The sequence below is a fragment of the Cydia fagiglandana genome, chromosome 15 (genome assembly GCF_963556715.1).
Source record: "Cydia fagiglandana chromosome 15, ilCydFagi1.1, whole genome shotgun sequence".
Taxonomy (NCBI): domain Eukaryota; kingdom Metazoa; phylum Arthropoda; class Insecta; order Lepidoptera; family Tortricidae; genus Cydia; species Cydia fagiglandana.
In genome coordinates, this window is record NC_085946.1 from 16,501,176 (window position 1) to 16,528,658 (window position 27,483).

The following is a 27,483-nucleotide window of genomic DNA, read 5'->3' on the forward strand; positions in this document are numbered from 1 at the left end:
TTATGTAGCCGTTTACGATGTTGTAAATGGCATAACATTCATTGTACAGTCGCCATCAGATATATCGGAGCGGCCAAGGTGCACACAAATATCTGAACACGCCTCTACTGTCAAGGCGTTAGAGTCCGTGTTCAGATATTTTTGAGCACCTCGGCCGCTCAGATATATCTGATGGCGACTGTAATATGAAATAAGTTCTCCAAATGTACTCCACATTTACTCATTCCACATAACACATTACTTATTTCGCTCTAATATGGTTTTTGGGAAGTTGGAGTAAGATGATAACTGAAGGCAAGTAGGCGTCGGGCTCAACGGAATCCACAGTAAGGTGCGCCTTATCCACCTGAGACCCAATGACAGTTGTTTTGTTTTTGAATTTAGAACCCTTAGTTACACAATAAAAGTAAAAATAGATTGTCGAATTTGTACGCGGGGTCTTAGGAGGTTATGGCAAATGACGAGTCAGACCAAACTAACATTATTCGCTGTAATAGGGTTTTCAGAGGGTAGAGCTAGATGATACCTGAGGGCAAGTAGGTGTGGGGCCCCTCGTAGTACGTTGTGTCGCCACGCCGGGGCCGCTTCGTGGCAGATGACCAGTCGGGCGGAATGACATGCGATGGCGGAGAACAGAGCTGAACTGCTGCAGTACTCTTCGGGAAACATGAAGTGGTCCTGCAACAAAACACGTGGTAAATATCAGTGGACTCGTGAACTAACAAGAAACATAAATATCATAGTGAGTTCGTGCTGTGTATCGCTACAAGTGTTAGGTGACACAAGCCCAAACACACTACTATGCCCGCCTACAATAACAGCGGAAGACCTCCCCCAACCTGTTTTCTCGGCGCGCGCGCAGCGTGCGACGCGGCGAGCCGCAGTACGCGATACACGGCCGTCGTGAACGCTGCTCGCACTGTTAGTGTTAGTTAAAGGAGACCTAGGCTCTCCGAAAAATGTCGCGCGAGTGACTAAAAACAAGTGAGTCTAAACCGTAAAATTATTCAAAGAAACATAAAGTTAAGTAATATTAAAATTGGAAATTTGAAATTGTAAATTTTATTTATAATAAACAGTTTAAATATTTTTTTTTATTTAGATCAGAAACAACAGGGAGGAGATGAACATACGCATCCAAAACGCCCTGCGGTGCAGTGCGGCCCTCCACAAAGTGTTGGTGTCCGGGCTTCTCAACAAACACAGTTACGGATATATAAAATGGTTACATGGCCTATCTTTATGTATGGCTGTGAGGCCTGGTCCCTAATACTGGAAGAAGAAAGTCAGCGCTTGGTAGCGGAGAGGAAAGTTTTTCGCAAGATCCTGGGACTTATTCAGAGATGACAGCACCTGTGGGATCCGAAAAGTGCCGAGATCGAGGAGTTAGTGGGCGAACCCGATATCATCGGCGAAACGAAAGCCCACAGACTTCGCTGGTTCGGTCACCTACTCAGAATGGGAGATTATCAGGCTGTCAAGAGGGCGGGACGACCGACTGGTGGGTCGGCCCAGGTATCGCTGGGGAAGACAGTGTGGCGGCTGATCTGCTTCAGCTTCGCGTCAGTAACTGACAGGAAGTTACGCAGGATCGGGACAGGGACGCTCTCGTTTCGAAGATTCTCTTTGGATCACTGATGTGGAAATAACCCTTGAACAGCGACTAGAGACCGTACAGGAAGAATTTAGTCTTATAGCAATCTTGAACACTAACCTGGTGCAGTTTCAGAGCCATCCTGATGGCAGGCGCTAACACAGAGTGTAGCAGTGTCATGTCGGTGAACACCCACTCGTCGCGAGCGCAGGTGATGCGGAAGTCGCCCTTGAACAGCGAGTGGAGACCGTACAGGAAGAATTCCACGCTGGAATAAAATTATTTAAGATTAGTGTTAGTGTTTTAACAAGTACATATAAAGACACTTTTGGTGTATTACTTGATTTGATTTATTCACGAATAAGCTTACAGTCTAATGAACCAAGGCGCTTATAAGTAATGTTTAATATTATACATGCTATGTTACACTTACACTATAAAATTACATGTCAACGGTACAAAAACAGAAACAAATTCAATTATCAATTAAGTATCAAAATAATATGTCAATAAAGCTAATAAATATTAATTAATCAATTAAATTCAAAAATTCATACATGCCTTTAATAACGTGGTAAGATGCATGATAAAAAATGTCAACGTCAGGTAACCGCAGAGACATATCATTTAACAGAGCGATAGCTCTTGCAGAGGGAGCGTTTGCCGCCCAGCGCGTGCGCCTCACCGGGCATGCGAACAGGCGCCGGCGCCGTCGCGAAACGACCGCCCCACCCTCCCCCGCCGCGGGGCAACGGCGAGGGGGCGGAACAGAAAGACCTATTCTTGACAGTGTCGATGGATTCCAGACTTGGTTGCACAGGAGCTTATAATAATGCACCATCAGTAACAACTTCCGCCGCAACTCTAATGTATCCATCCCGACCATACCACTGACAAACAATGATGGATACATATAAGGATAATATCCTAACTTTTTCCTATATAGAAATCGAGCAAATTTCCTCTGGATTCTTTCGATCATGAGGGTATATTTGTTTTCGTGCGGATCCCAGATACAAGCACCAAATTCAAGTTTGCTGCGAACATAGGCGTTGTATAACAACAGCAAAACACGAGTGTCACAAAACTGGCTCGATACCCTCATGATAAACCCCAGGACCTTGTTCGCCTGCTTACAGATCTTGGTAACGTGCGTCCTAAAGTCAAGTCTCGAGTCCAAGGTCAGTCCCAGGTCAGTTACCTCATCAACGCGATCCATGAATGCGTCTTTAATGTGGTATTGTTTGATGTGAGGTGACCGAATTCTAGAGAACGTAATAACTTTACATTTAGATGTGTTAAAATGCAGTTTATTGTCCTCACTCCACTCGGTCACCGCATCTATGTCCATTTGGAGGTCCTCCAGATCAGACTTGTCTCCTGCTCCCAGAAACAACTTCAAGTCATCAGCGAACAACAAACAGCCAGCAGTGTGTACCACGCTCGGCAAGTCATTTATCATTATCGTAAATAATGTTGGGCCGAGAGTGCTGCCCTGACTCACGCCGGACCGGGTGAAAAAAGGTCTAGAACTATATCCACCCCACTCAACGTACTGGTTTCTGTCACGAAGGTAATTAGATAGAAAGTTCAGTAGGTGCGGCGTAAAACCCAGGGCACTACATTTTTGAAGCAGGATGTCGTTATCTACCAGGTCAAATGCCTTTTTGAAGTCAAAATAAGCCGCATCCACCTGCCGACCTGCATCTAGCTCGTCTCTGACGTGGTCTACAAAGTTTACATGATTAGTGACAGTAGACCGAGCACGACGAAATCCGTGCTGACTGTCACTTAACCAACATTGTATCTGCTGGCTGATGCGACTTTCTATTATGGACTCAAATAACTTGGCGAAACCTGGCAGAACAGCTATAGGTCTGAAATTGGACACATCACGACCCGTGCCGCTCTTAGGAACAGGAGTCACCCTCGAGACTTTCCAACAGGCTGGATACTGCCCACTTTTCAGACTTAAGTTAAAAATGTGTAAAAGTGCAGTCTCAAGTACTGAAATACAGTCTTTTACAAGAAAAGATGGTATGTCATCAGGTCCAGCAGATGCTCGAGCTTTTAAATGTTTTGCTGCTTTACGAAGGTCTTCAGAATCTATATTTTCCACTGCCACGCGCGCATTACTAACTGGAAGGCCAGCACAACTTTGCGCCGCCAACTCAGCATTCAAGAGTGGGACCTCCCCGTGAAATACTGAGGCGAAGTACTCAGCAAAAGAGTCCGTCGCTTCTTGCCCCGTCACAGTCTTCCCTTTGTACACAAACTCGGTGTCACACCGTCTATCCTTCCTTTTACTGTCAACAAATTTCCAAAATTTACTAGGATCGTCCGTAATGTCTCTCTCAATACTGCGTATATAATGTCGGAACGCACTATCAATCAGAGTCTTTACATGTGTCCTATAGTATCTAAACATTTCCAGATTAAAAAGCTCTCCTTTCTCTCTATACCTTTTTAGGTGGAAATGCTTAAACTTGATGTTTTTAATTATATCCGCAGTAAACCAGATAGGATAACAATATCGATTTTCACGTGCAGGTTTTTTGAGGGGAACATTACTGTCGATACATTTTTTCAATTTAGCGTAAAATAGTTCAGCGGCAGTGCCAGAACAGTTCTCAATGAGCACATCACTCCAATCAATATCTGATATAGCGTTATAAAGAACTCTAAGATCAGCCTTACGAAAGTTCCATTTAGGACCCGAATCAGGAGGACGAGACTGCAAAGTTGGGGAACGCATACCAACACGTTGAAACTTCACCAATACCTCAAGGGGCGGGTGGTACGCATCAGCCGGTACAAACGCATCGACTTCGCCGCAAACGCTCACTCTCTCAGTCTCTGGGGTAAAGCCGCTCAAAACCAGGTCTAGTATACCATCATGCCCATTACACACATTATTATGCTGATACAGCTGACAAAATTCCATAAAACATTTAAAATTATTCTGAACATTTACACTACACGAATTCAAATTAAAATCACCTAAAATAATTATTTCATGGTCAGGGAATTTACAAATTACATTTTCTAAACATGTCAAAACTTTCAAATATTGGTCGTCTCTATAACTAGGTGGGAGGTAAACAACGCAACATACAAATTTTACCGCTTTGCCCACGACTAAAGCAGAAACTAGTTCCATGTCATCACTTAAACCATCAATACTAGACAGAAGTCGTACCGATAAACTTTTGTGCACAGCGAGCAACACACCACCCCAACCCACATCACCGAGACGATCTTTCCTTAACACTAAGTAATCCTTGGAGAATAGTTCCGCATCCTTCACCGAACTCGTAAGGAATGTCTCGGTTAGGGCCACGACGTTGTATGAGCCCAGAAGCATGTTAGTATGGAAGACATCAGTTTTCGACCTTAATCCGCGTACGTTCTGGTAGTAGATGCTAATACTCTGCGTCGATTTACTTCTCGCTTTTTTTACTTTGGCGACGAAAATTATGTCGCCATGGCTTGATACTTATGTCCTTCGCCCAGTTTTCTTCAGCCATGACCTTTTCAAGCAGACTTTCCGGCACGCCTAGTTTAAAAGAAGCATAGTTCCCACGAGCCTTGAGTTCTTCGACTGTTCTTCGACTACTTAAGGATTTTTGGTATGTTCAATATTAAAAAGTTAGATGACATACTTTTTAATAGATATGTCTCGATTACCCAGGACGTCTGTCCTGGGTCGTCGAGACATATCGCCGGCGTATCTACGCCTGGCGAAAAATGACGAGGAGAGCAAGACTAGGTGAAGAAAAAGATTACATACTTGGTACATTTATACTACAATAGCAGTTACCATTTTTTTTGGACAGACATTATCTGAAGATCTTTGGCAAGAGAAGAGGAGTAACTTTATTTTGTTTTTATTGTACTTTAGCCGATTATTTATTTTTGTTGGAATTTATAAGTACTCGCACGAAACGTCGGACCATGACTACCATCAGTGGCTTTTAGGTGTAAGAAACCATTATGAGGAAAGAGGCTTAAGTTTTTTTCTCCGGATCGGAAGGCCAGCGAGCTTTGTCGAAAGAGATTACCGAGCGGACTCCATTCCTTACGTGAATCGTGTCAATACGCTGAGACATTGCGTCGTCTCAGCATTTTGACACGCAGCAAGAGGATGACGATATCGAGGATATGATTGTTGATCGAATATGTACCTGGAGGCGGACAGGTGTTGCGCGTGCGCCAGAGCGCGGCGGCCGACGACGCTGAGCGCGAAGCAGAGCGTGACCAGCGCCGAGTCCCGCGCCGCCGCGCGCCGCCGCCAGCCCGCGCCGCGCCGCGCGCCGCAGTGCACGATCCACTCCTGGTACACCGCGCAGAACCGCGACCTAAGACAATCAAATCTTTACAATACATACATATCGAGGAATTGTATTATGTGTTCCGTACTCCACATCGAAGATCTTCATTGAGAGAGTAACGCGATCGTTGACCGATCGATGCCGCTAGCGTCTATGCAGTCGCTCCGCTCCACGCCGTGACGTAGTTCCGCTTCCCGTCCCTGCCAACCATTGCTCGCTTCCCGCTAATCGCCGCCGCCATGTCATTGTTTCGTCGACCGTCTTGACCGATGGTCCGCAAATATTTTTTGCGTATATTTTTGCATCATGGTGCTTTAACATTTCCGATCCAAAGCTCGGTCGATTAAATAGTGAGATATGGCAGAGATCGCCACTATTAGTCTTTTGGCGGTCTCGCGATCGAAGTCATCGAACGGTGCTTTTTGATTCTACCCACTTTTTTCTTGCTAAATTAATTTTCACATTCCATGCTGCTAAAATCGTTACCGTTAACTCGCATTTTCGAGATTGAAGTAGGAAGTGCGTCAGTGGTTTTTGTTAACAAGTGGTAACAAGTCGCTCCGCATCGGAGAGGGAACGTGCGGTCATCGTGCCTGCAGACGGCGCCCGGGTGGCGGCGGGGGCGGCGCGGCGGCGGACGGCCTGCGCGCGCCGCTGTCGGGTGCCGCGCTTCGCTGATAAGGAGGTTTGGATTGTCTCGAACCATCCGGTGAGCCAGCTTAAGATATTCTAATATTAAGGAGGGTTCTCAGGCAGTAGTCTGGGAGTACCTCGTGTTGTTAGTTGCAGCGCGACCGGGGCGCCCCTGTCGCGCTGGCGTGGGGGCGCGTGCGGGGGCGCGGGCCCGGCGCCCGCCCCCGCCCGCGCGCGCCGCACCGGCGCCACGTCTTTCTTCTGCTGTCGTCCAAGGTGACTCCGAGACACCGCGACGCTGCGGGCCACGGTGGACGCCTCCAGTCCGCAGGACTCGGAGAGACGTCACACGCCCGCTCCTGTTGCTGCAGTCGCGGTGCGGACGCCTCCAGTCCGCGGGACTCCGAGAGACGTCACACGCCCGCTCCTGTTGCTGCAGTCGCGGTGCGGACGCCTCCAGTCCGCGGGACTCCGAGAGACGTCACACGTCCGCTCCTGTTGCTGCAGTCGCGGTGCGGACGCCTCCAGTCCGCGGGACTCCGAGAGACGTCACACGCCCGCTCCTGTTGCTGCAGTTGTGGTGCGGTCGCTTCCAGTCCAGCGGGACTCCGAGAGATCCGCGAGGCTCTGCAAGACGTCACACGCCCGCTCCTGCAGCTGCGAGCGCATCGCGGGTGGATCGCGCCAAGGTGAAGGCGGACCGCTTCTGCGTCCCGACTGCTCGAGCGGAAGGAAGGTAAGTTACGTGTAAGCAGTGGAAATGCTACGAGTACAGCGACGATCGCCGCGTTGGTTGCCGCCCGTCATGACGTCGCTAGTGACCTACGCGCCGGTGGTGGCCACCACGATGGCACCGCCGAGGGCAACAGCGTCGCCGTGATGATGCGTGCAGCTACGAGCCTAGCCATCGGCGCCTCCCGTGCCGGTAACGTCCGTCACGCGCACCGGCGCCTGTCGAACTGGCCGCCACGACGGCGCCTCTCGCCTCACGCACCTGAGCCTGGCGACGGTGGCCGCCATGATGGCGCCGCCCGCTCGATGACGCCACCTGCCCCCCGAGCTGGCCGCCACGATGGCGTCTCTCGCTTTACGCATCGACGCGGCGGCGGCGGCTGCCACAATGGCGCTGCCCGCCACGATGATGCCGCCCGCCACGATGGCACCACCACCTGCGCACTGGCACCTCTCGAGCTGGCCGCCACGATGGCGCCTCTCGCCTCACACCAGTGCCTCCCAGACCAGCCAGCCAGACGGCGACCGCCTCATTCACCGGTGCCTCCCGAGCTGGCCGCCACGATGGCGCCTCTCGCCTCACGCACCGGCGCCTCCCGAGCCGGTGGCGGCGGCCGCCACGATGGAGCCGCCCGCCTCACGCGACAACGCCTCTAGAGCGGGCTGCCACTATGGGTCCTCGCCTCACGCACCAGCGCTTCCCGAACCAGTGGCGGCCGCCATGAGTCGCCCGGCCTCAGGCACCGGTGCCCCCCCCCGAGCCGGCCGCCACGGTGGCGCCCCTAGCTTCACGCACCGGCGCCTCCCGAGCGGCGGCGGTTGCCACAATCACGCCGATGCTGTCCACCGATGCTGCAACTACGACGATGTCGTCCCTTGCTCGCTGGGCGCCACAGTATCAGTTTTGTCCTGTCCACATGGTTCCATTGAGGTACGCAGGCACCTATAGCTATGGTGCAGGTATAGGTATGGTATGGTACAGCACGAACAGACCGCTAAGCTCTTGGTTTCGGTTAAAGAATCCTCCGGCGACGGCAGACAAGGTCGTAAAGAGCCCCGTCCTAGCGCGGCTCGACTGCCCGGAGTTGAAAGCGGTAAGATATGTCGATACTCAGAGGAAAATACGTCGTGTTCCCGGGCTTCATAAAGGTGCTGATCGACTTCGCTGTGTCGCTTCGAAGTTCCTACGACTTCTCGAGGCCATGGAGTGGTCCAACCGGAGAACAGCTAGCGACAAGGCCCTGCGCGACCGCTCGAAACCGAGGTGAAAGGCATCGAAAAGGTCTGCAGACTTCACATAATTATCTCTGCTTGCTCGCGCTCTCCAGCTTAAGTTCCGTCTTACAAAGACGAACTCGTGCGAAAAGCCCATAATAAACAAAATGGGACAAATAAACCCGCTGCGCCTGAACAAGCTTGAGTTTCCGGTGCTAAGAGAAAGGGGCCAGGAGGACTCCAGCAGTTTCCATCTGTCTGTATTCGACTTTATCGAAACAGTTTTGTTACGCAAAACGCCAAAATCGATTTTAGACTTGATTTCATCAGTTCGATTTCCTTAAAAGCATGCTACTAACTCGATGCCCTATACTAACTCGATATAGGGTGTCTCTTCGGATAAAGCGAATTAGACCATCACTCTCCTAGACATCACGTGGGACACGCGGCACAACACCCCGATTGAAAGTTTTCTTTTTCGCGACATACAGGCCTGCCTTGCTGCAGAGTTTCTCGCAGAAATGAGACTCAATGCCTTCTGTTCAGTCTCAAATTCGCGAACTTTAGTTCATGGAGGAAGGTGAAGCCTTCGCAGTCCCCAGCAACACGGAGCTGCCGAAAGCCTCGCACCACTTTCTTCCTCATCTTATGCAAGCAGTCCGTTACAATCTCCAATATTGGTAGACAATGTACGAGGTAAGGCCCTTTCAGCGAAGAGTATCCGTTAACGGGCCGCATCTGCAGCGCTGACGGCAGAAGTGTAAACATACAACCGCACCGGTACAGTATACATAAAACGACGGCGACACTACATCCCTTCCGTTACTACGGCTGTCGCAAAAACTGCTGATGCCAGCAGATCGTCTACAGGTCGCGCTGGTTGCTTGCTACTTGCCAGGTCGGTACAACCCCGAGGGCGACGGTTTATCAAGAAGTCACTGCGCGCCCGAGTGGCAGCTGCGCCCAGCAGCCGGCGAGACTGTCTTCACCTGACAGGCGCCTTGTTGGCCGGCCTCCGCTTTCGAGAGCCCTCGCACTGTGCCACGGTATTTCTTAACAGACTCATTGAACTGCTACCACGACGTTTGACAGCTGCCTGTGAGACTTGGCATGGATGTCTCCACCTCCCAGCCTAGTCTGTGTTCTGCGACGGCGTGATAAGGAGAGTCTTAAAGCAGCTGTGGTAAGCTTGCAATTTACTGGCGGTCCTAGTGAACACAACGTCAGACCGCCCTCCCTTACGAGTCAACGACCTTAAGAATGAGGCGTAGCTCCTGTCAGATAGGACGCTCCAACACCGAGCTGGCGGGATCAGGAGTGACGTCCGCTACTGGCGTGACTGGCGCATGCATATAACATGCCAAGGTCTAACGCTACGTAGCGAACGAAACGCAACTGTCTCACTAATATGGAAGAACCGGATATTCCCGATTCCGGTACTGTGTTTGTATAGAAAACCAGTAACGGGAGCCCTAAATCGTCCCCTTGTCTAGGCTGCATGTACGGCCACAATGTAGAAATGGTCTTTATGGTGCATCAAAAATAAGATCAACTGCCAGGTACCTCTATCCAGTGAAGTAGCGAACTATCTCAGACGTCTATTTCTATTATCCATATTAGCTTTCAGAACGATACTCGTTCATAAGCCTCTCACAAGTGCTGTGTATGAACCACTATCGGACACTATGCCTTCTTCCAACGCCATTAATAGCGAGACCAGCGCCTCCCAAAGCACCAGCTTGGGACGCGAGACATCTACTTGCCCTAATTTAAATAGCCCTACAACGTTAGGTACGTTAGAAGAAGTACGATAGAATAGCTGCCGCACTTTTGCTGTTAGCATCAGGCCGCAGGGTCAATGACCTTACTCTACTACACTGTAGGCCGGGCAATTACATAGATAACTTTAACGCTATTATTTTGTGTCCGAAATTCGGCTCTAAACCAGATAACGTGTCTTACCGACTGGACTCTTAGAAGCTCCGGAATAAAGTATAGACCCAGTATAAGTAGGTAGTCTGGGTACGTCACCTTGCGAGAATTACACAAAATGTTAGGGGACACTTCGCTTATTTCTTTCAGCCACAGTCTCATCCAAGCCGGCCTCGCCTACGATTGCTTTTGATCCACGATGTACTTAATAACTAAATTGGCTGCAAAGCTATTCACTTAGCGATATTTTCGCTTATGTTAATTGGGAACATGACTCGCCGAGATTCTGCGGATCGGATGCGATTTCGAATGAGAAACCTCTTAAACCAGTTTAACGTCAGATTCGAACCTGAGATTACAATTTCAATTCTCAATTTCCTGTAATTCACATTATAACGAGTCACTGTGATTTCATGGGTTGCAATATGGTGTATACATATTTATTCTTTCTCTGAGTTCTATGACAGTAGGTGTAGCCCTATCGCTTGCGCACCCGCTAACTCGCCACCAGGAGATAATAAACAGGTCTCAATGAAGATCTTCGATGTGGAGTACGGAACACATAATATACAAATTTTACCTTCCAATAAAATTGGTATTATGTTTCCTTCCACATCGAAGATCTGAGTAATGCCTTCCTGGCAGGCTACTAGGCTACTTTTATGCCGACGGTACTTCTCCTCAACAATGACATGGCGGCGGCGATTAGCGGGAAGCGAGCAATGGTTGGCAGGGACGGGAAGCGGAACTACGTCACGGCGTGGAGCGGAGCGACTGCATAGACGCTAGCGGCATCGATCGGTCAACGATCGCGTTACTCTCTCAATGAAGATCTTCGATGTGGAAGGAAACATAATACCAATTTTATTGGAAGGTAAAATTTGTATATTTTATACAACCGTTGTTTAAGAGAGGACAAAAAAGGCGAGTGGCGTGAGTAACAATTTAAGGCGAAGCCGAAAATTGTTAATAAAGACGCCACGAGTATTTTTTGACTCAGTTAAACAACGTTGCATACGATACCTTTTCTACAACCGAACACTTACTTTGAAATAAAATTGAAAATTTAACAAATCTTTTTAATCCAAGAAGTAGAAAAATGGAGGGTACGGACGGGAAAAGAATGAATGAATAAAAAAAAATACATGTTTATGGTTCACTTATTTGTCAGAGATGACATTTAAAATAAGGTTGGCAACACTGTATTTCATCCAATATTTTTTAAGTGGTCATTACACGAAGTATCATAAAATCTTCGTGTATGCACAAATTCTTTTTTGGGGAATAATCTAAAGACTTGTCTTGACAACAATAAGATAGGGTTTTAAAGGTGTGTGCACGACCATTGAAATGACAAATAAAAGTACGGGAGTAGAAAATAGTATTTTATACAATACATACAAAAAAACCAAAAGTATACAGCTAAGAGGCGCGAACAACCGCGATACCTTCATACTCGTGCGCCACGCGGCCCGACCGACGCGTTGGCCAACGACACCTTGTAACTCATGAGGCCCTGGTACTTGCTCCGCACTAAATTCAATTTGTAGACATGTGCTACGTAATAATTTAATAACATACCTAGTGATTCCTGATGCTCTGAAATCGTAATCTTCATCCAAATTGACATTAAAGATGGGGTCGAGATCCACGAACGAGCGCTCCGCCATCGGTTTCAGAGCTTCAGTTAATGTGGGCGATGACAGCCACTCTTCAAGCTTCGCTGACTGCATGGTGTAGTAGATTATACTCTGTGAAAAAATGTACAAGTAGTAGTTATAATCACTTTATTGTACACAACACAGGTTTACAAAAATAAATTACACTAAGTACTATCAAAAAATTTAAGTAATAATGTACTTTTTTACACTTGTAAGACGGTTTATTGTCCAATAATTTCAATGGTGTTAGTTAGGAACTTTTGATTGTCACCCGACGAAATTCAAATACGAACTTATCCGTATAAGGGATCTTTTCCAGCTAACCTTCGAGTAGATGAGTAAAACAAACAAACATTTCTAATTAAGGATAATGAAACAACGATACTACTCTTACGATAGCGCAACTGATGATACTTAATAAGATAATTGCTGCAGAGTTATCTTGGTCTGACTCCAGTGAAGAAGGCGATAAAATAAATCTTACTACGTAGTATTTTCAAATAATGTGGCGCTCGAGACTTTATCTGATGCCAAGTCGGACTAGAGTCATCTCAAACTGATTCCTTGGGCAGGGTCGCCATGTGAGGACAACTCACCTTGACGTAATAGGTGAGCACCACCTTCCTGAAGTCGAACAGCTGCAGCATGGACACGGCGCTGTTGTCGGCCACGCTGTACCCCTCCAGCACGTATCAAACTGATCAGATGAAACAGGGTCGCCATGTGAGGACTCACCTTGACGTAATAGGTGAGCAGCACCTTCCTGAAGTCGAACAGCTGGAGCATGGACACGGCGCTGTTGTCGGCCACGCTGTAGCCCTCCAGCACGTAGCGGGCTGCTGCCAGCTGCCACGCCAGCCAGCGGAGCGCCCAAGCGGCGCCCGGCGCCAGGAAGCGAGCCCCGCCGAGACCGCAGGCCCAGACGCCACATACGCCTTCTACAGACAGAAAAATATATTGTATGACATGTGACACTTATCATAACAAAAATCCTATAGAATTTTATTTGCCGGAGCCACAGAATAAATAATAGTAGGTACTAGGTACAGAAGGTTCACTCTCTAACAAAACGCGTCTATTACGAAAGAGACAAGCGCAAGCGCGAGCAGGAGGGAGGAGCACTATGGCTAGACACCAAAATTGGTGTGGGCCGCTTGTACTTGTAGCGAGGCTACGAAAGGCCGGATTGGACCTATCACTCCTGTCAACCTGCGAATTCGGCTCGAGAAAACTGCCAAAATTTATAAAATCCTGCTCGAGAAAAGGAAGCGCGGTCTGGCTACGAGGACCACACACAGATTATTACTGAATCGCGATTAGAAAGGGATTGAGATAGCTGTCAATCCATATTGATTTTGACGTAAGTGTATGGAAATCTGTTATTTCTAATCCCTTTCTGATCGCGGCATGATAATACGAGTAAATGGTTTGAAAACCCTTGTAGGCCAGGCCTAGCACATGATTGACGCGACAGTATCTCGCGGCGAGATAGACTTCCCGTCTTTTTCTATGTTAATTAAAGAGGGACGGGTAGTCTATCTCGACGCGAGTTACTGTCGCGCCAATCATGTGCTAACCCGGCTGAAATAAATATTAGACAACACTAGGAAGACGACAAACATGGGATTACATTAATAAAACTTACCACCACTCTCCTCTGGGCCTTCCGAGATGGCCTCGACTTCGCGTTGCTGACAGTATGTGCCTCTAAACTCGAGGCCTCGCAGTTGAAACGAGACCAATCCGTTGCCCATCTCCACTATGTGGACTAGGCAGTTCAGGTAATCTGAGGCGAGCACTGTAACAAAAAAAGTTTTATCCTAACAGCCACGGCCAGCCACCAGCGACCAAGTGGGAGCCCCACGAGTCTATACGGGGAGCCGGCAGACCTCGTCGGCGATGGCGGGATAACATGGACTCCTTTTTGAGAGGCTGCACGGCCAGATATGGCACAAAACAGAGGCTAGTGGAAAAAGCCAAGTATAAAAACATCGATAGAACAATTTTCTTCCAAATCAATGAATTAAAAATGGCTCATTATTAAATAAATGTACTTAAGAAGAAATAAGAACGCTACTATTATAATATACATAATATACTTTTTCTACTCGGGTACTTTTAACTGTCATTTACATAGTCACGAACGAACATATAAGGGCGTACATTATTAATACTCCTTAAAAGTCTATAGTCTATTGCCCAAAAAAGCACTTGTATCGTTTTAGAGACATTACGATACGGTAAGCTAGTGCAGGGTAGCAGGTGGCACATACCGGTACATTGCTACCAACGTGACAAACGATTGAATGCATACGGTTTTTATTAAAAAAGAAACAAATTTGTACTGAGTTCATTGCTACCAACATAATAAAAAATACTTTTATACCCTACAGCACCACGACCCTTGTGCGGTGCGGTAGTGTGTAACGGCTTTAAAAAAAACATAACCATAGACATTACTCGTTTGTTTCTCGTTTCCCGCCTTTCCCGGTAATTTCTTGTTCTTTGAGTACTTTGCGTTACTATTTGTTTTGCGTTCATAAACAGTGTTGAAAATGGACAAAGAGGACTACATTGTTTCTACACCTGAAGAAATATCCGCTGCAGCACAAGCAGCGACCGAAAATTTGTTGCCTAAGTACTAAATCTCAGCACCTATACGACAAATCTTATGAGAAGTGCATGGCGTGGAGATTGGAGCACAAAACTTCGTCATTCTCTGAAAACGTCTTTGGTGTATTTTCAAAGACTAATTGGAAGCACCGGATCAGATCTATCTTTTAAGCAAGGTTGGTATATGTTATAAAAATTTTTGATACACATTTTTAGGGTACACAGTACAACGAGCTATATTTATGTACATTTTATATTTTTGCATTGAAACTGAATATTATTTAATTCTCCTTTTTCTTGTTACAGGTTGCAGTAATATTTGGTATTATGGTGCTTGTCGCAGACAAGAGCTATTTACATACATATAGTAATACCTTCTATCCAAAATTTACATTGACATTTTCATAAATAAAATTTTGTTTATATTTTTTTGTATTTTATTTAATATTGCCTACTCATAGAAAAAGCATTGTATGCAACGTTGTATAAGTAGTCAAAAAATGCTCATGGCGTATTTATTAACAATGTTCGCCTTCGGCTCACATTGTTACCCACGCCACTCACATTTTTTGACCCCTCTTATAAAACTGTTGCATAAAATACTATAATACAACGTTAATTTAAGTAAATGAAAAGATGTTTATCTTAAAAATATTGTAATATATGTAGAAAGTAATATATACTTATGCTATTTTGTTTATAGAAAAGAAAAGGGATTGTGGGTAGACTTATGTATGTGATGTGGGTAGGTGAGATGACGAATAAACAGTCTTAGCAATGCACTCGTGGTTTCAATACATCATCCTGCCCAAATCAGTACTTTACAAGTGGAACGGAGTGGGCTCTGAATAATCCTAACAGCTGCCTGCCACATGGTGCGATATGGGTCATTTTTTATACAAAATTGCACAATTGATTGATATAATTATAATGTGGCATCAACTTACCAAAACAATCTCCTTGTTGGACCTGTCCCCATCGGCCAAGCATGAGATCCCCGCACAGGTAGTGTTGCAACGAGCGAGTTAAGTGCTCGTAGAATATCGAGTTAAGATTGTTGTCATCTGAAAAAGGTCATGACTTTAACGTCGAATGACTGGGTAACAACTAACAAGTCACTGAGACCTAGATAAGTAAACTGTATAAGTAAACTTCATGACTCAATAATCTTAAAAGTCTTTTAATAAAAGACTACGCTTACACTCTGATGTGTGTAAAGTGTGTATTTTGCGCGCGTCGCCTATGTATTGGGACAATGTTATTAAAGCGCGCGTTTATTTTATGCGACAAACGCAGCGTTAAACGCGATGCGTTTGCCGCACACCCGACTTACATCAGATAATCTAATGACTATTACATTGTTTTACACGGTAACCGCAGCACCAGGCACATTGTCATTTTTCCTACATTAGGTCGATCGCATGCGTTCAACGCTGCGTTTATCGCTGAGCTAAAGGCGGAATCACAGATCTGTAATACTTTGTGACACAATGGAAATCAAATTAGATTATGGTAGATATATTAAAAGCTCACCAGCCCCCAGATTCCGTTCCAACTGCGAGGAGAGCCTGGTGTTGCTCTGGTCCACTCTCTTGGTGTTGTAGTCGCGCTCCCAGAACTTCACCGGCCGCACGTACGATGTCATGAATATTGCGCTGCCTGCAAAGGAACGACATAATGATAATTTGATAAAGATAGTTTATTTTTTAAGTAGGCATATTACAATGCGCTTATGAACGTCAAATAAAGCTACGCCTCTAACCCTACATCTCTGACCCAAGAGAATTTAAATCATCCCAATCCCAATATGCCCAATATCCCAATACGGGACAGGCGAGAGATATTAACATCAATTAGGTACTTATTTTTCAGTCAAAAATATATCCTGCAAGTGCCTAGGCCCCAGGGGTCCGTGTTCGTTTACAAGTCAATAAATTATTTACAGAGACATAATTATTTACATATACACATGTAAATACAAAATAAATTAAAAAGCCTAACAAGGCTTTCCAAGCGTTAAATTTTTATCTAGGTATATCATAAGGGCTTGTGTATATTGTAATATTATTAAGGAGTGTTATAATCACTGTTAAACAATAAATAGCCCGGCTAACACCTCTAAGGAGACATCGATCGTCACAACAAGTCGTGCTAACCGTGCAGATAAGTACAGCTTTGTCAGAGAAAGATGGCGTTTTAACTTACCCAAAGCGGGAGTGAGAGGGGAGGATAATAATGCCGAAACAGCACACTGCAGAAACAACATGGCGGAATGCGGCACGCTGAATGGCTGGGCGAACGCGTGGAAGGCGCTGCCCCAGGTTATCTGCCAGGGCGCGATATAGGTCACTACGAACTGAATCTGAAATTAATGAAAATCATTTATTATCTAACATCAGTTTTACGGGGTCCCTTTGAGCTTTGTTTCCCATAAAGTTTTAAGTCGTAATGTATTGTCTGTCATATTATCGTGAGACATAAAACTGAAACCGTTAACTTTTCAGGATTTTCGTAAGGTTATTCTATAGATAGGTTAAGTTAGGTTAGGTTTGTTTTATGGCAATCCTGAAAAGTTACGCGTTTCTGAGAAAAACCAATTATGACTAACGAAGATTCGGACAAACAATACATTATGACTTAAAACTATACAAACAATAGAGACCCCAGTTTTACTCGTAAACCTAAATCATTAAAAATAACTTTAACAGCAATTTGATTTTGGCATCTCTATTATACAGTCACCAGCAATAATATCACTCTTCGGAGGCCCCAAAAATGTGACACGCTCTTATGGCTCTACAAATAAGATTGTGTCAGATATTCATGCAGCCTTCGTTGTGTAAGACAGCGTTCGGCAACAGGCGGCCCGCGAGCCCTTCTGGCAATTTTGTATGTAATATTGTCAACAACAATGTCTGATAGTGATAATGTCACCCATATTAACCAAATTGCGGCCCGCGTCAAGTTTCTTAACTACTATGTGGCCCTTCTGAACGAGCTCAACATAAAAACCCGTCTATCTACTATCTGTCTCAGGAGAATCCTCGGCTTCTTTGGGCACTTGGCCCGGAGGGAACCCGACAGTCTAGAGAAGTTGATGATCGGTGGCCAGGTTGAGGGCAGAAGAGGCAGAGGCAGAATACCCACACGCTGGTTTGATGCCATTGAGGCAGTCACACGCGTCAAGTTCCAGGGCTCTATGCGGAAGGCAGAAGATCGGCCAGGTTGGAGAGCAATCCAAGAAAACGCAACTTATGGCGGTCACGACCCTCAGTCATGAGGTTACGACGAAGAAGAGAAGAGAAGAGAGATGTGGCCCTTGGCTGCTAAAAGGTTGCCGACCGCTGGTGTAAGATATTACTGCAAGCGACGGTTTCAGTTTTAGGGGTGGGTTGCATTACCCTACGAGTACAATCAAACAGAAGAGAAAACACATTAACCTGTCGTATGTGGGAGGGTCAAAAAGTCGTGGGTTCAAGCCTCGGTTGTGCCATATACACCGTGTTTTTTTTTGATTTCCGTTAATTAGGATTGTTCATTTTTTTTCAAATGTTCTATTTCGAAAACCATTTCGAGATATAAGGTTTTTAAACAGTTTCCGACATTTGCTGCGATATAATAATTGAGGATTGAAGATATTTCAACAAATATCCTTATGACCTTAGTTTGACCTTCTCCTGGGCTGAATGTAAAGTCATTGCATAATAAAAGTTATCGAACCATAGTAAATAAATCCGTCACTCACGTATTGTCAAAGTTATCATTGTCATCGATTGTCATAACAAAATTTTTCAGTTAAACCGCTGCGCTTGTTTGTTACAATTTGATTTATAATTAATACCTAAACAGATTTCATTGCTTAATAATATATCAAAAACCTTGTTCCTATGTGTGGGAATGATTCACAAAAATAATAGTTCGAATCCACGAAGACCTACGAGCTACGGCGTGAAAGATGGTGCCGTGAATTAAACTTGGAATACCTACCTACTTCACGTGTTACACACAGTATTGCTGTGAGAATCACGTTGATGTAAGTATAGAATTAATATTAATTTACTACAATTAAGTATTTAAAAGCTCACTTTATTGGTAGGGTCGTGGTATCTATTTATTTTCTGTGGTAATGTAGCCAGAGTATCTAAAGGCAAACCGTTAAACAGAGATGGTGCCTACTAGAAAGAAGGAATATACAAGAATACATAGCCATACTCAAAATTCAGCCTGAAACTGCTTTAAAAAGATATAATTTCTAATTTCCAGGTACATGTTGCAGTTCAAGCTGCTGATATCATGGTGGACAAGACTTAATAAAGAGTTGTGAATAATAAAACATGTTTTTGTTTACCTACTTTTTTATTAATTTGGGAAATATGTTATATATGTTTCCAAAAAAAATAGTAACTTTACATTAAATGTATGTTTATCATGTTCTGCACGAGCATCTGACAATGATGGCTTCTTGTTGACCATCCAGAAGAGAAGTGTATGGTTTGTTATTTACTCTGTTCCCAGGCATTATTTACGGTCGTAAAGTATTACGACGATTAATAATTAATATGACGTTCGTTTCAATACAAAATGCTCAACTTTGTTCTGGGTCCAAGTGCAGTTACATATCTCACAGCTGTATCTAAATAGGAATCACGATGACCTGAAATAATAGGATATAATTAGCAAAATTGGCATGTTCCTAATATAGTAGTATAAGTATGTAGTACAATATCCAAACAACAATGGTGACAAGCCGGTAGAAAGCACCCACTGGGTGCTAAGCTACCTTTAGCAATGGACGCTTGTAACGATTTTATGAATCCAATCTTCTTACAGATCGAATCAGTTAAAATATATATGATGTAGGTAACTTACATTTGTATTTTTGCTCCCTTGATTTCAGCCAAGTTATGGTTGGAGTTGGATGCTATATGGATACATACTCCAATAAAACTAAGTTATATTATATAACTTAGGCAGATTTCTGGAATCAGCTTTCTCAAATTTATAGCGTAGGTATTTTGAAATTAATGTTTCAAAATAAACGAGTTTTCCATTCCAGACGATTGTTATTTATAGAAACACGTGACACTGACATTGTCGACAGGTGACATTACAATCAATTGACAATGACAACTATTTTTTTAATGCTTGTTGTTGCTTGTGCATTATCCTAATCAGCCGACGACATGTAATTTACGAGAAGTCGTATCTCATATTTTCAATAAATTATAAATATTCAACCGAGCCACGAATGACTAAATCATTCAAATTGGTATCTTAAATTAACCTATATTTTCAGAAAATAAAATAAAAATGGGGGTCTAAAAAAAATGAACAATCCTAATTTCAGGGGTGCATTCCTGAGCTTAAATCTAGTAACTTTCTCAAAGACACCGATATTCTAATTAACTCCATTTCGGAAATAATCGATAATTTATTTTTTCCTTTAAGGCCTCTACAAGGGTGTACACTTGCCTTAGGGCCGGTTTACATATTGATTAGTGTTTAGAATGAGTTCATGCATTTGCTACTAAACTTAAATACAATCTCGGTCGCTCGATGTTCGAAATGACATTGATATGTCACAGATTTCAATTGTTTGGTTGAGTTAAATGTAATGCCCGTGTTACAACAACGCTATATGCTACATTTAATTACTTTTTAAACATATTTTTTTTTTTTCAAAAAAAGCAAAAAAAAACTTTTTTTGAAAATTAACTATGCCATTTAGTTCTCTTAAACGTACATAACCATACCCCGAAGTTAACGGAATTCAATAAAAACACGGTGTATAGGGCACACATAATTTTCGAAAAAAATCCAAAAAGATGGCCTTAACATTCTGAACGCCACAGACGGCGATTGACGTCAACGCAAAATCGTGACAACGATGCCAAACACGGCATTTGATGTCGATTGTTTTTTGATGAAAATCTACTGAAAAACACCCCACTTTTAGGTTGGCATTATTTATTCACAAAACTAAATTTTACCCCCGTGGCGTCAGTGGCACGGCAAATGGATGCGCCGTTTGGCATTCAAAAGGTTAAAATATGGTCAGGATCCTAACCAAGCACAGACGAGAGGTTAATGTTTAACACATTCAGCGCCAAGAACCCGACTGTCGGGTACACTGTTCGTAGCGACTACGCGCTCCATACGGCGAAACCTACACGCTACGAGCGTAACCCATAGCACTGAGTCACAGAATAAGTAATAGTATTATCATACAAAACGGCCACGCACCGCCCCGCCCCGACTCGCATTACCTCGCCCCGCGACAGGCCGCGACATGAATCTGGCGGACTTCTGGCGTCCTCTCAGTAAAGCGACATACCCACACATACACAATGACGTGTGTACAGACCTGCCGCGCACACATATAAACGCAAATGATTTTTGATGTATGGCGTGTCAGCCCTGATGTGACTTAGTGGCATTGAATGTGTTAAGTCGAAATGAGTTTTAAATATTTTAGGTAAATATACCTGTCTCGCTAACGGAAGCGGCTCCTAAAACTAGTGCGATAAGGACAATGCGAAAAATCCTGCGTAAAAATCTCAAAAATCGAGGTGTCGTACTCGACTGTTTCCTCCTCCAAAACTTAACCAATCGTAACCAAATTTGGAAATATAAATGATTATGAAATTATCTGTGTCGGACCGTTTTGATTTTTTGGCTAGTTGATATCAGTTTTGAATACCACGTGTCTCATTGCGGCATAATCAATTAGGCCATTTTGGCCATTTTTGAAGGGCGATATCAAAAAAAGCAAAACGGTCCGACACAGATATTGACAATATTAATCTGTGTTGAAAAACTCATTGCTCTAACATCAAAACCCACGGAGGAAACAGTCGAGTACGTTTGTATGGAGAAATGACCACTCCTGTTGGCTCTTATTTTTTTTATTATTATAACACTATATATAGGTATTTATAATACTTACTTTTAGCAGAAACTCGTACACCTTGCTGAATATGATGGCGGTAACGAAGTAATCAATGAGGAACTGCTCCGAGATGTTCTGACTGTTGAGGTCCCACTGGAACAGCAGGTACGCGAACACCAGGATCAGGTATTGAGTCTCGGGTTCAGAGTACGCGTTCCGGAGGCCTGTGGACAGAAAATGATTTTTAAAGTTTCCGATTTTGTGACGTCACATTGGTCGCCATTACTACAAGCAGGCGTGGCTCACTCCGCGATTTCGTCGCTTTGCGACAGGTAGCTAAAAGCACATCCGTTCGACCCCAATTTTGGGGTTTGCCATAAGCCGCGCGTGGCGCTGTCGCTACCGAGCGGCCATATCTGTGCTGATCGTGACAGACGCGTTTTGTTAGAGAGTGAGTCTTCTGTAACTAGTACTATTATTTATTCTGTGGTACAGTCACCACATGGGAATGTTGAGCCACTTGGCAATGGACGCAATTTAGTCGTGTAATATAATGGGTTCGGTATTTTTCGTTAGTAGGCACGATCGCGATATGACCGATGTTACCCGATGATATCTTGGTTGCTTTGTTGCGTCAAAATTTCACTATGTCAAAACTAGTTGACGTAATAAAAATTACTTCGTCTACGAAAAGGATTAGCCAACGGCCATTAAATTTTGAAGTTACTCGTTTGAATCAGACGCTAGATGTCGTTGTTCCTAGCGGAAACTGGATAACGAGAGTTCTTCATGAATTCGTCTAAAACCGTTTAGTAATCTACTAGTATTTTTTTCAAATTGGATGCCATGATTTAACTGACATTAATAGGCGAGATCTTTTTTCAAGTCGAGATATTTATATAAATATCCATGTTATCACTGTTATCAGGCAATTTCAAATTATTTTTTCATTGAGAGAGACAAATGCTATTGCTGTCTTTACTATCATTAAATGTGTCACAGCTCCTAGTTGACGTTAATTGAATACTTATGTAACCTTTGTGGAAATATGGTAGATAACCTTTGATAGTCTACATATAATCCTATAATCTGTCAGTAGCTATAGAAATGTTTAATAGAGACTTGATAGTTTCTGACTCAAATTCTAACTTTGAAAAAATATCTGACAATGAGTATTGTCAATTTTTTTTTCGCTGTAACATTAATTGCGGAAAAGTAGCTATCTAAATCTAGTAAAAAAATCAAATATGCCACCGGCAATAAACGACGAAACTAGACATGAAATTATATTTTTGCACCAGCAAGGGTTAAGCATGCGTGCAATAGCAAACGCGTTAAATGTGCAGGTATAAGGTTCTACAAAATAATAATTTCCAAACACATTGATTTTATTAAGAAAATATCTAACCTATTCATTCCTTTCTAGCGAAATACTGTCAGTTTGTGGGTAAATAGGTATGCCGCAGAAGGAGATATAAATGATCACCGTCAAGGCAATCATGGTGTCTCGATACTATCAATGGAACAACGCAATGAAATGCGAGAGAGCTACATGGAAAATGGGTTTATATCTACCAACTATTTCGCAGACCGCTTCAATTGCCACCCCAATACCATCCGAAAGCATTTGCATTCTATGGATCTTCACCATAGACGTCCCGCATACAAAATTGCTTTGACAGAAGATCACAAAATCGCTCGAGTCAATTTTGCTCAACAGTACCGAAATTTTGATTGGGGTTCGACAATATTTTCCGATGAGAAGTCGTTTAATTCAAGTGACCACGGTCGTTTACATCTCTGGCGTTATGACAATACGCGATATGCGGAAGACCATGTTATACCAAACAGGGAGTCGGGTCGCATCAGTGCAAATTTGTGGGGGTGGATGAGTTCGGACGGTGTAGGTGAGCTGGTTCCTTTACCTCCCAGGACCAACGCTCAATGTTATCTCAGCGTGTTACAGGAAAGCATGCTTCCCACCGTAAGGGCATTTTATCCACGGGAAGAATTGCCACATTTTCATTTTGTGCACGACAACTGCACGATACACAGGGCCAGGATTGTAAAAGACTGGCTCCATCAACGTCGACAGGAAATAACGGTCATACCGTGGCCTGCTAAGTCTGCGGATCTAAACCCCATAGAGAATCTATGGGGTTTAATGGTCCAAAGATGGGAAAATCGAAATGAACGATCAAGACAAGCTGTGGAAAATCATTGCCAAGAAGTTTGGGAAGACTTGCGAGGAACTGATTATTGCACTCGATTTGTGGAGTCCATGCCTTCGCGTCTCCAAGCTGTCATTGATAACGATGGGTCATATACAAGTTATTAGTTTTTAGATATCTCTTTGCTTTAATACGAATAAACAGATTTTGGTCTATTTGTTATGTTTTTTACATTTTAAATAGTAGAGTTAAACGTAAATATTTTTTAAATAATAATAAATATTTTGACATAGATCTTTACGAGACAGTAATGAGGGTATTAGACAACATTACAAAGAAATGTTTTAAATTCCAATAAAAAGAACACAATAAAATATTCGTAAAATAATGAACTTCTGCTTATTTATAATTATATTTTTCATTCACTTTCCTTTTGACAGCTGTTATCTACATGAGTTTCAGTTTATGAATTATATGGAAATGGCTGCCGTTAAAAGGAAAGTGAACGAAAATTTCTACATAGCAGCTTAGCAGTCAAATAGACGTTTCTAGGACTAAAGCGGATGTTGTAATGTAACCATAGTAACGTCAGCTTCCGGAAAAATCGCTATCAATCATTGGTTAAATATTTTTGTTATTACGTAACCATAGTAACGCCACCTTCCGAAGAAAACACGGGCGGTCATTGGCTAACCGTATTTGGTTTTACGTAACTGTAGCAACGACCGCCCCATTGGTCAGCAGAGTTCGGCCGAAGTCGTGATACGAGACTGGTAAGAGTTCGGACCCCGACTTGGATTATTCGACCAAGTTGCGAACAGTGGTAAGTGGCTCAACATTCCCGTGTGGTGACTGTACAAGGCGTGAATGGTCTAAAAAACCGGCCAAGTGCGAGTCGGACTCGCGCACATAGGGTCCCATACCGTTTACGCAAAAAACGGCAAAAAATCACGTTTTTATTATATTCTGTTTTTAGTATTAATTGTAATGAGGCAACAGAAATACATCATCTGTGAAATTTTCAACTACCTAGCTATCACGGTTCATGAGATACAGCCTGGTGACAGACAGACAGACGGACAGCGGAGTCTTAGTAATAAGAGTCACGATTTTACCCTTTGGACAACCCTAAAATTGATAAAATTGTTAACCCCCATGGTTCACCATGACCATTCCCACGATCAACCCCATGACCACCACCTGACCATCCTGTATCATCTTGTGTCTGTTGCGACCCGCCCCGGCTTCGCGCGGGTTAACAAATTATACACCTAACGCTTCCTCAAGAATCACTATATTGCTAGGTGAAAACAGCATGAGAATCCGTTTAGAAGTTTTTGAGTTTATTGCTAACATACAAACAGACAGACGCGGCGGGTTACTTTGATTTATAAGGTGTAGTGATACTCACACTTGAGCGCGGCCACGCACACAAACAGCGCCGCCAGCGCGTCTCCGTATTTAGCGGCTATTAGCGGGGCGTCTTGTGTTGTAGCGGCCACCACCACGCCCGGGTACAGCACGTTGCGTTCCAGGAAACAGAGGTACACGAATATCTGCGGAAAAGAGACTCCTGTTATGACAACAACAATAAAAAAAAAAAAACATACTTTTAACCTTTCGAATAGCCTCCTGAGACCTAGAAGCGGTCGTTTTAATTTTGAATTTGGTACTTGGGTACTGTACAAGTCAAAAAAGACACGTCACGATCGCTTAGAGTTGGACCAAGAATAGTCTGCAGCGGATTTGATAGACTACGCTGTGAAAGTGTTATTTTAAACGTCAATGTTCTATAAAATTATTTATTTATTTTAAACTTTATTGCACATACAAAAAGTACAACAGGCGGACTTAATGCCGGTATAGGCATTCTCTACCAGTCAACCATAGGGCGAAACAGAAAAGCGTCCATGTGACAATTATGACGTATAAATGACACTTGCACTGCGTGGGCTATCAAATCCGCTGCAGACTTTTTTTGGTCCGACTCTACCTTTTTTCTAATGCTAAAAAAACGAAGTATTAAAACGCCCTCTGGGATTCTTTGTATTGAGAGATCCAGGTAGGTTGTTGGCGCTGCTGAGGATTTAGTGCCAAAGGAATATGAACCTTAAGGTGGATGTCTAGGGATGGGATGCCGATTATCAGCCAAAAGATGGCGTCACTGTGCACGAATTGTGGATTTTCACTATTTCTCCCAAAATACAAAGTTTCATAAGATGTGTTGATATGTGCGAAAACTATAAAAAATACTACATCCAAATCGAGACATGTTCAACTCAACATTGTCTCATTTCGTTATTACCGGAATCCAACTGCAAAATATTGCAATTTCTTGCATTCACGCACACTTACGTACTTAAAGTCACCTTAAAGTCAGTGTCAAATGTCAGCAGATTCGTAATGTTACAGTAAAGTAACCTAGAGGGCGCAGCGGATGAAATGTTTATTGTTGAAAAAAGATTGGAAATTAAATAATAAATTCTTGTTTGAGCAACGATAAAGAATTACAAGGCATTCAGAAGCAACTAATGTTTTCGACCATCAACTGTCATGTGCTCGTGGCACCCGTAGCCTCTATTTTGAAAAAAAATCAGATTGTAGCTAAGATACATGGTTCAAACCCCGACAATGCCAATTTTTTTTTATTTTATAATTTTAACATTCTCTTTTGAATTATTTTAAGCGTATGTTATTCTTCGAAACTAAACTTACGTGAGTAAAACATTTTCAGTAATTTGATTATTTTTTAATAATATTATGGGAAGATATATAAAAGTATTTTTATTTTCCGGTTTTCAAAGGATATAAATAATGATTAAAATAATTTAAAAAAAGTCATGCATGAGGCTAATTAGGATCGCAGAATAGGTACATAAGAAGTCAACTATCGACGAAGTATAGCTGGTCAAGCAGATCTTGTCAGTAGAAAAAGGCGGCAAATTTGAAAAATGTAGGCGCGAAGGGATATCGTTCATAGAATAGAATAGAATAGAATAGAATATCGTTTATTGCACCATGGTAAAAAACAAGTTGTTACAAAATAATAGTATCTCATGGACCCTAATAGGGTATGGCAAACATTTCCTTAATATAAGTAGGTACATATTAAGAAAAAATACTACAAACTAGCTTTATAAGTTTAGGAGATCAAAACTTATTTACTATAAACTAACTTATTTAACAAAACTGTCAGTGAGAAAATCGGTTACTGAATAATATGCTTTTTCAGCAAGGAACGATTTCAACTTCTTTGTATACGAAGTGTCACTTTCCACTGATTTTAAATAATTTGGGAGGTGATTATAATATTATTTTACTGCCGCATAATGAGGGCTTTTGCGGTATATTTCTAAGTTTGGCTGGGGTAATTCAAGTTTGTATTTTTGTCTTTTATTCTGTATCTCTTTGAACAAATGTATGTTTTTTCTTACATATATACATAACTCTAAGATGTAAAGGCATGGAAGAGTGAGTATGCCGTGTTTGATGAAATAAGGTTTGCAGCTATCCCAATTTCGGATTCCGACTAGCACACGAACGCATTTTTTTTGCATGACAAACAAGTCATGCACATCTGTGCTGTTTCCCCATGTTAAAATTCCATATCTGAACCATGAATTAGCGAAGGCATAGTAAGCGGCTAGTGCAGTACTGAAGTTAGTGGTTTTGCGAAGCGTAAAGAGTCCATACAAAAACTGTGATATCTTGG

The 27,483-nt window shown here is 43.3% G+C and overlaps 1 protein-coding gene across 1 annotated transcript in view; it reads right to left on the reverse strand.

Moving 5' to 3' along the window:
- LOC134671506 (protein pecanex) overlaps nucleotides 1-27,483 on the reverse strand; it is a 53,087-nt gene that overhangs the window by 10,394 nt on the left and 15,210 nt on the right. The window contains exons 7-17 of the mRNA XM_063529372.1: nucleotides 25,183-25,327; nucleotides 21,658-21,824; nucleotides 16,917-17,073; nucleotides 16,245-16,370; nucleotides 15,659-15,775; nucleotides 13,744-13,896; nucleotides 12,834-13,036; nucleotides 12,019-12,188; nucleotides 5,779-5,952; nucleotides 1,715-1,862; nucleotides 527-678 (exon numbers count right to left, since the gene is read on the reverse strand). Coding sequence (XP_063385442.1) covers nucleotides 527-678; nucleotides 1,715-1,862; nucleotides 5,779-5,952; nucleotides 12,019-12,188; nucleotides 12,834-13,036; nucleotides 13,744-13,896; nucleotides 15,659-15,775; nucleotides 16,245-16,370; nucleotides 16,917-17,073; nucleotides 21,658-21,824; nucleotides 25,183-25,327 — 1,712 coding nt within the window. The remainder of the gene's footprint in view (nucleotides 1-526; nucleotides 679-1,714; nucleotides 1,863-5,778; nucleotides 5,953-12,018; nucleotides 12,189-12,833; nucleotides 13,037-13,743; nucleotides 13,897-15,658; nucleotides 15,776-16,244; nucleotides 16,371-16,916; nucleotides 17,074-21,657; nucleotides 21,825-25,182; nucleotides 25,328-27,483) is intronic.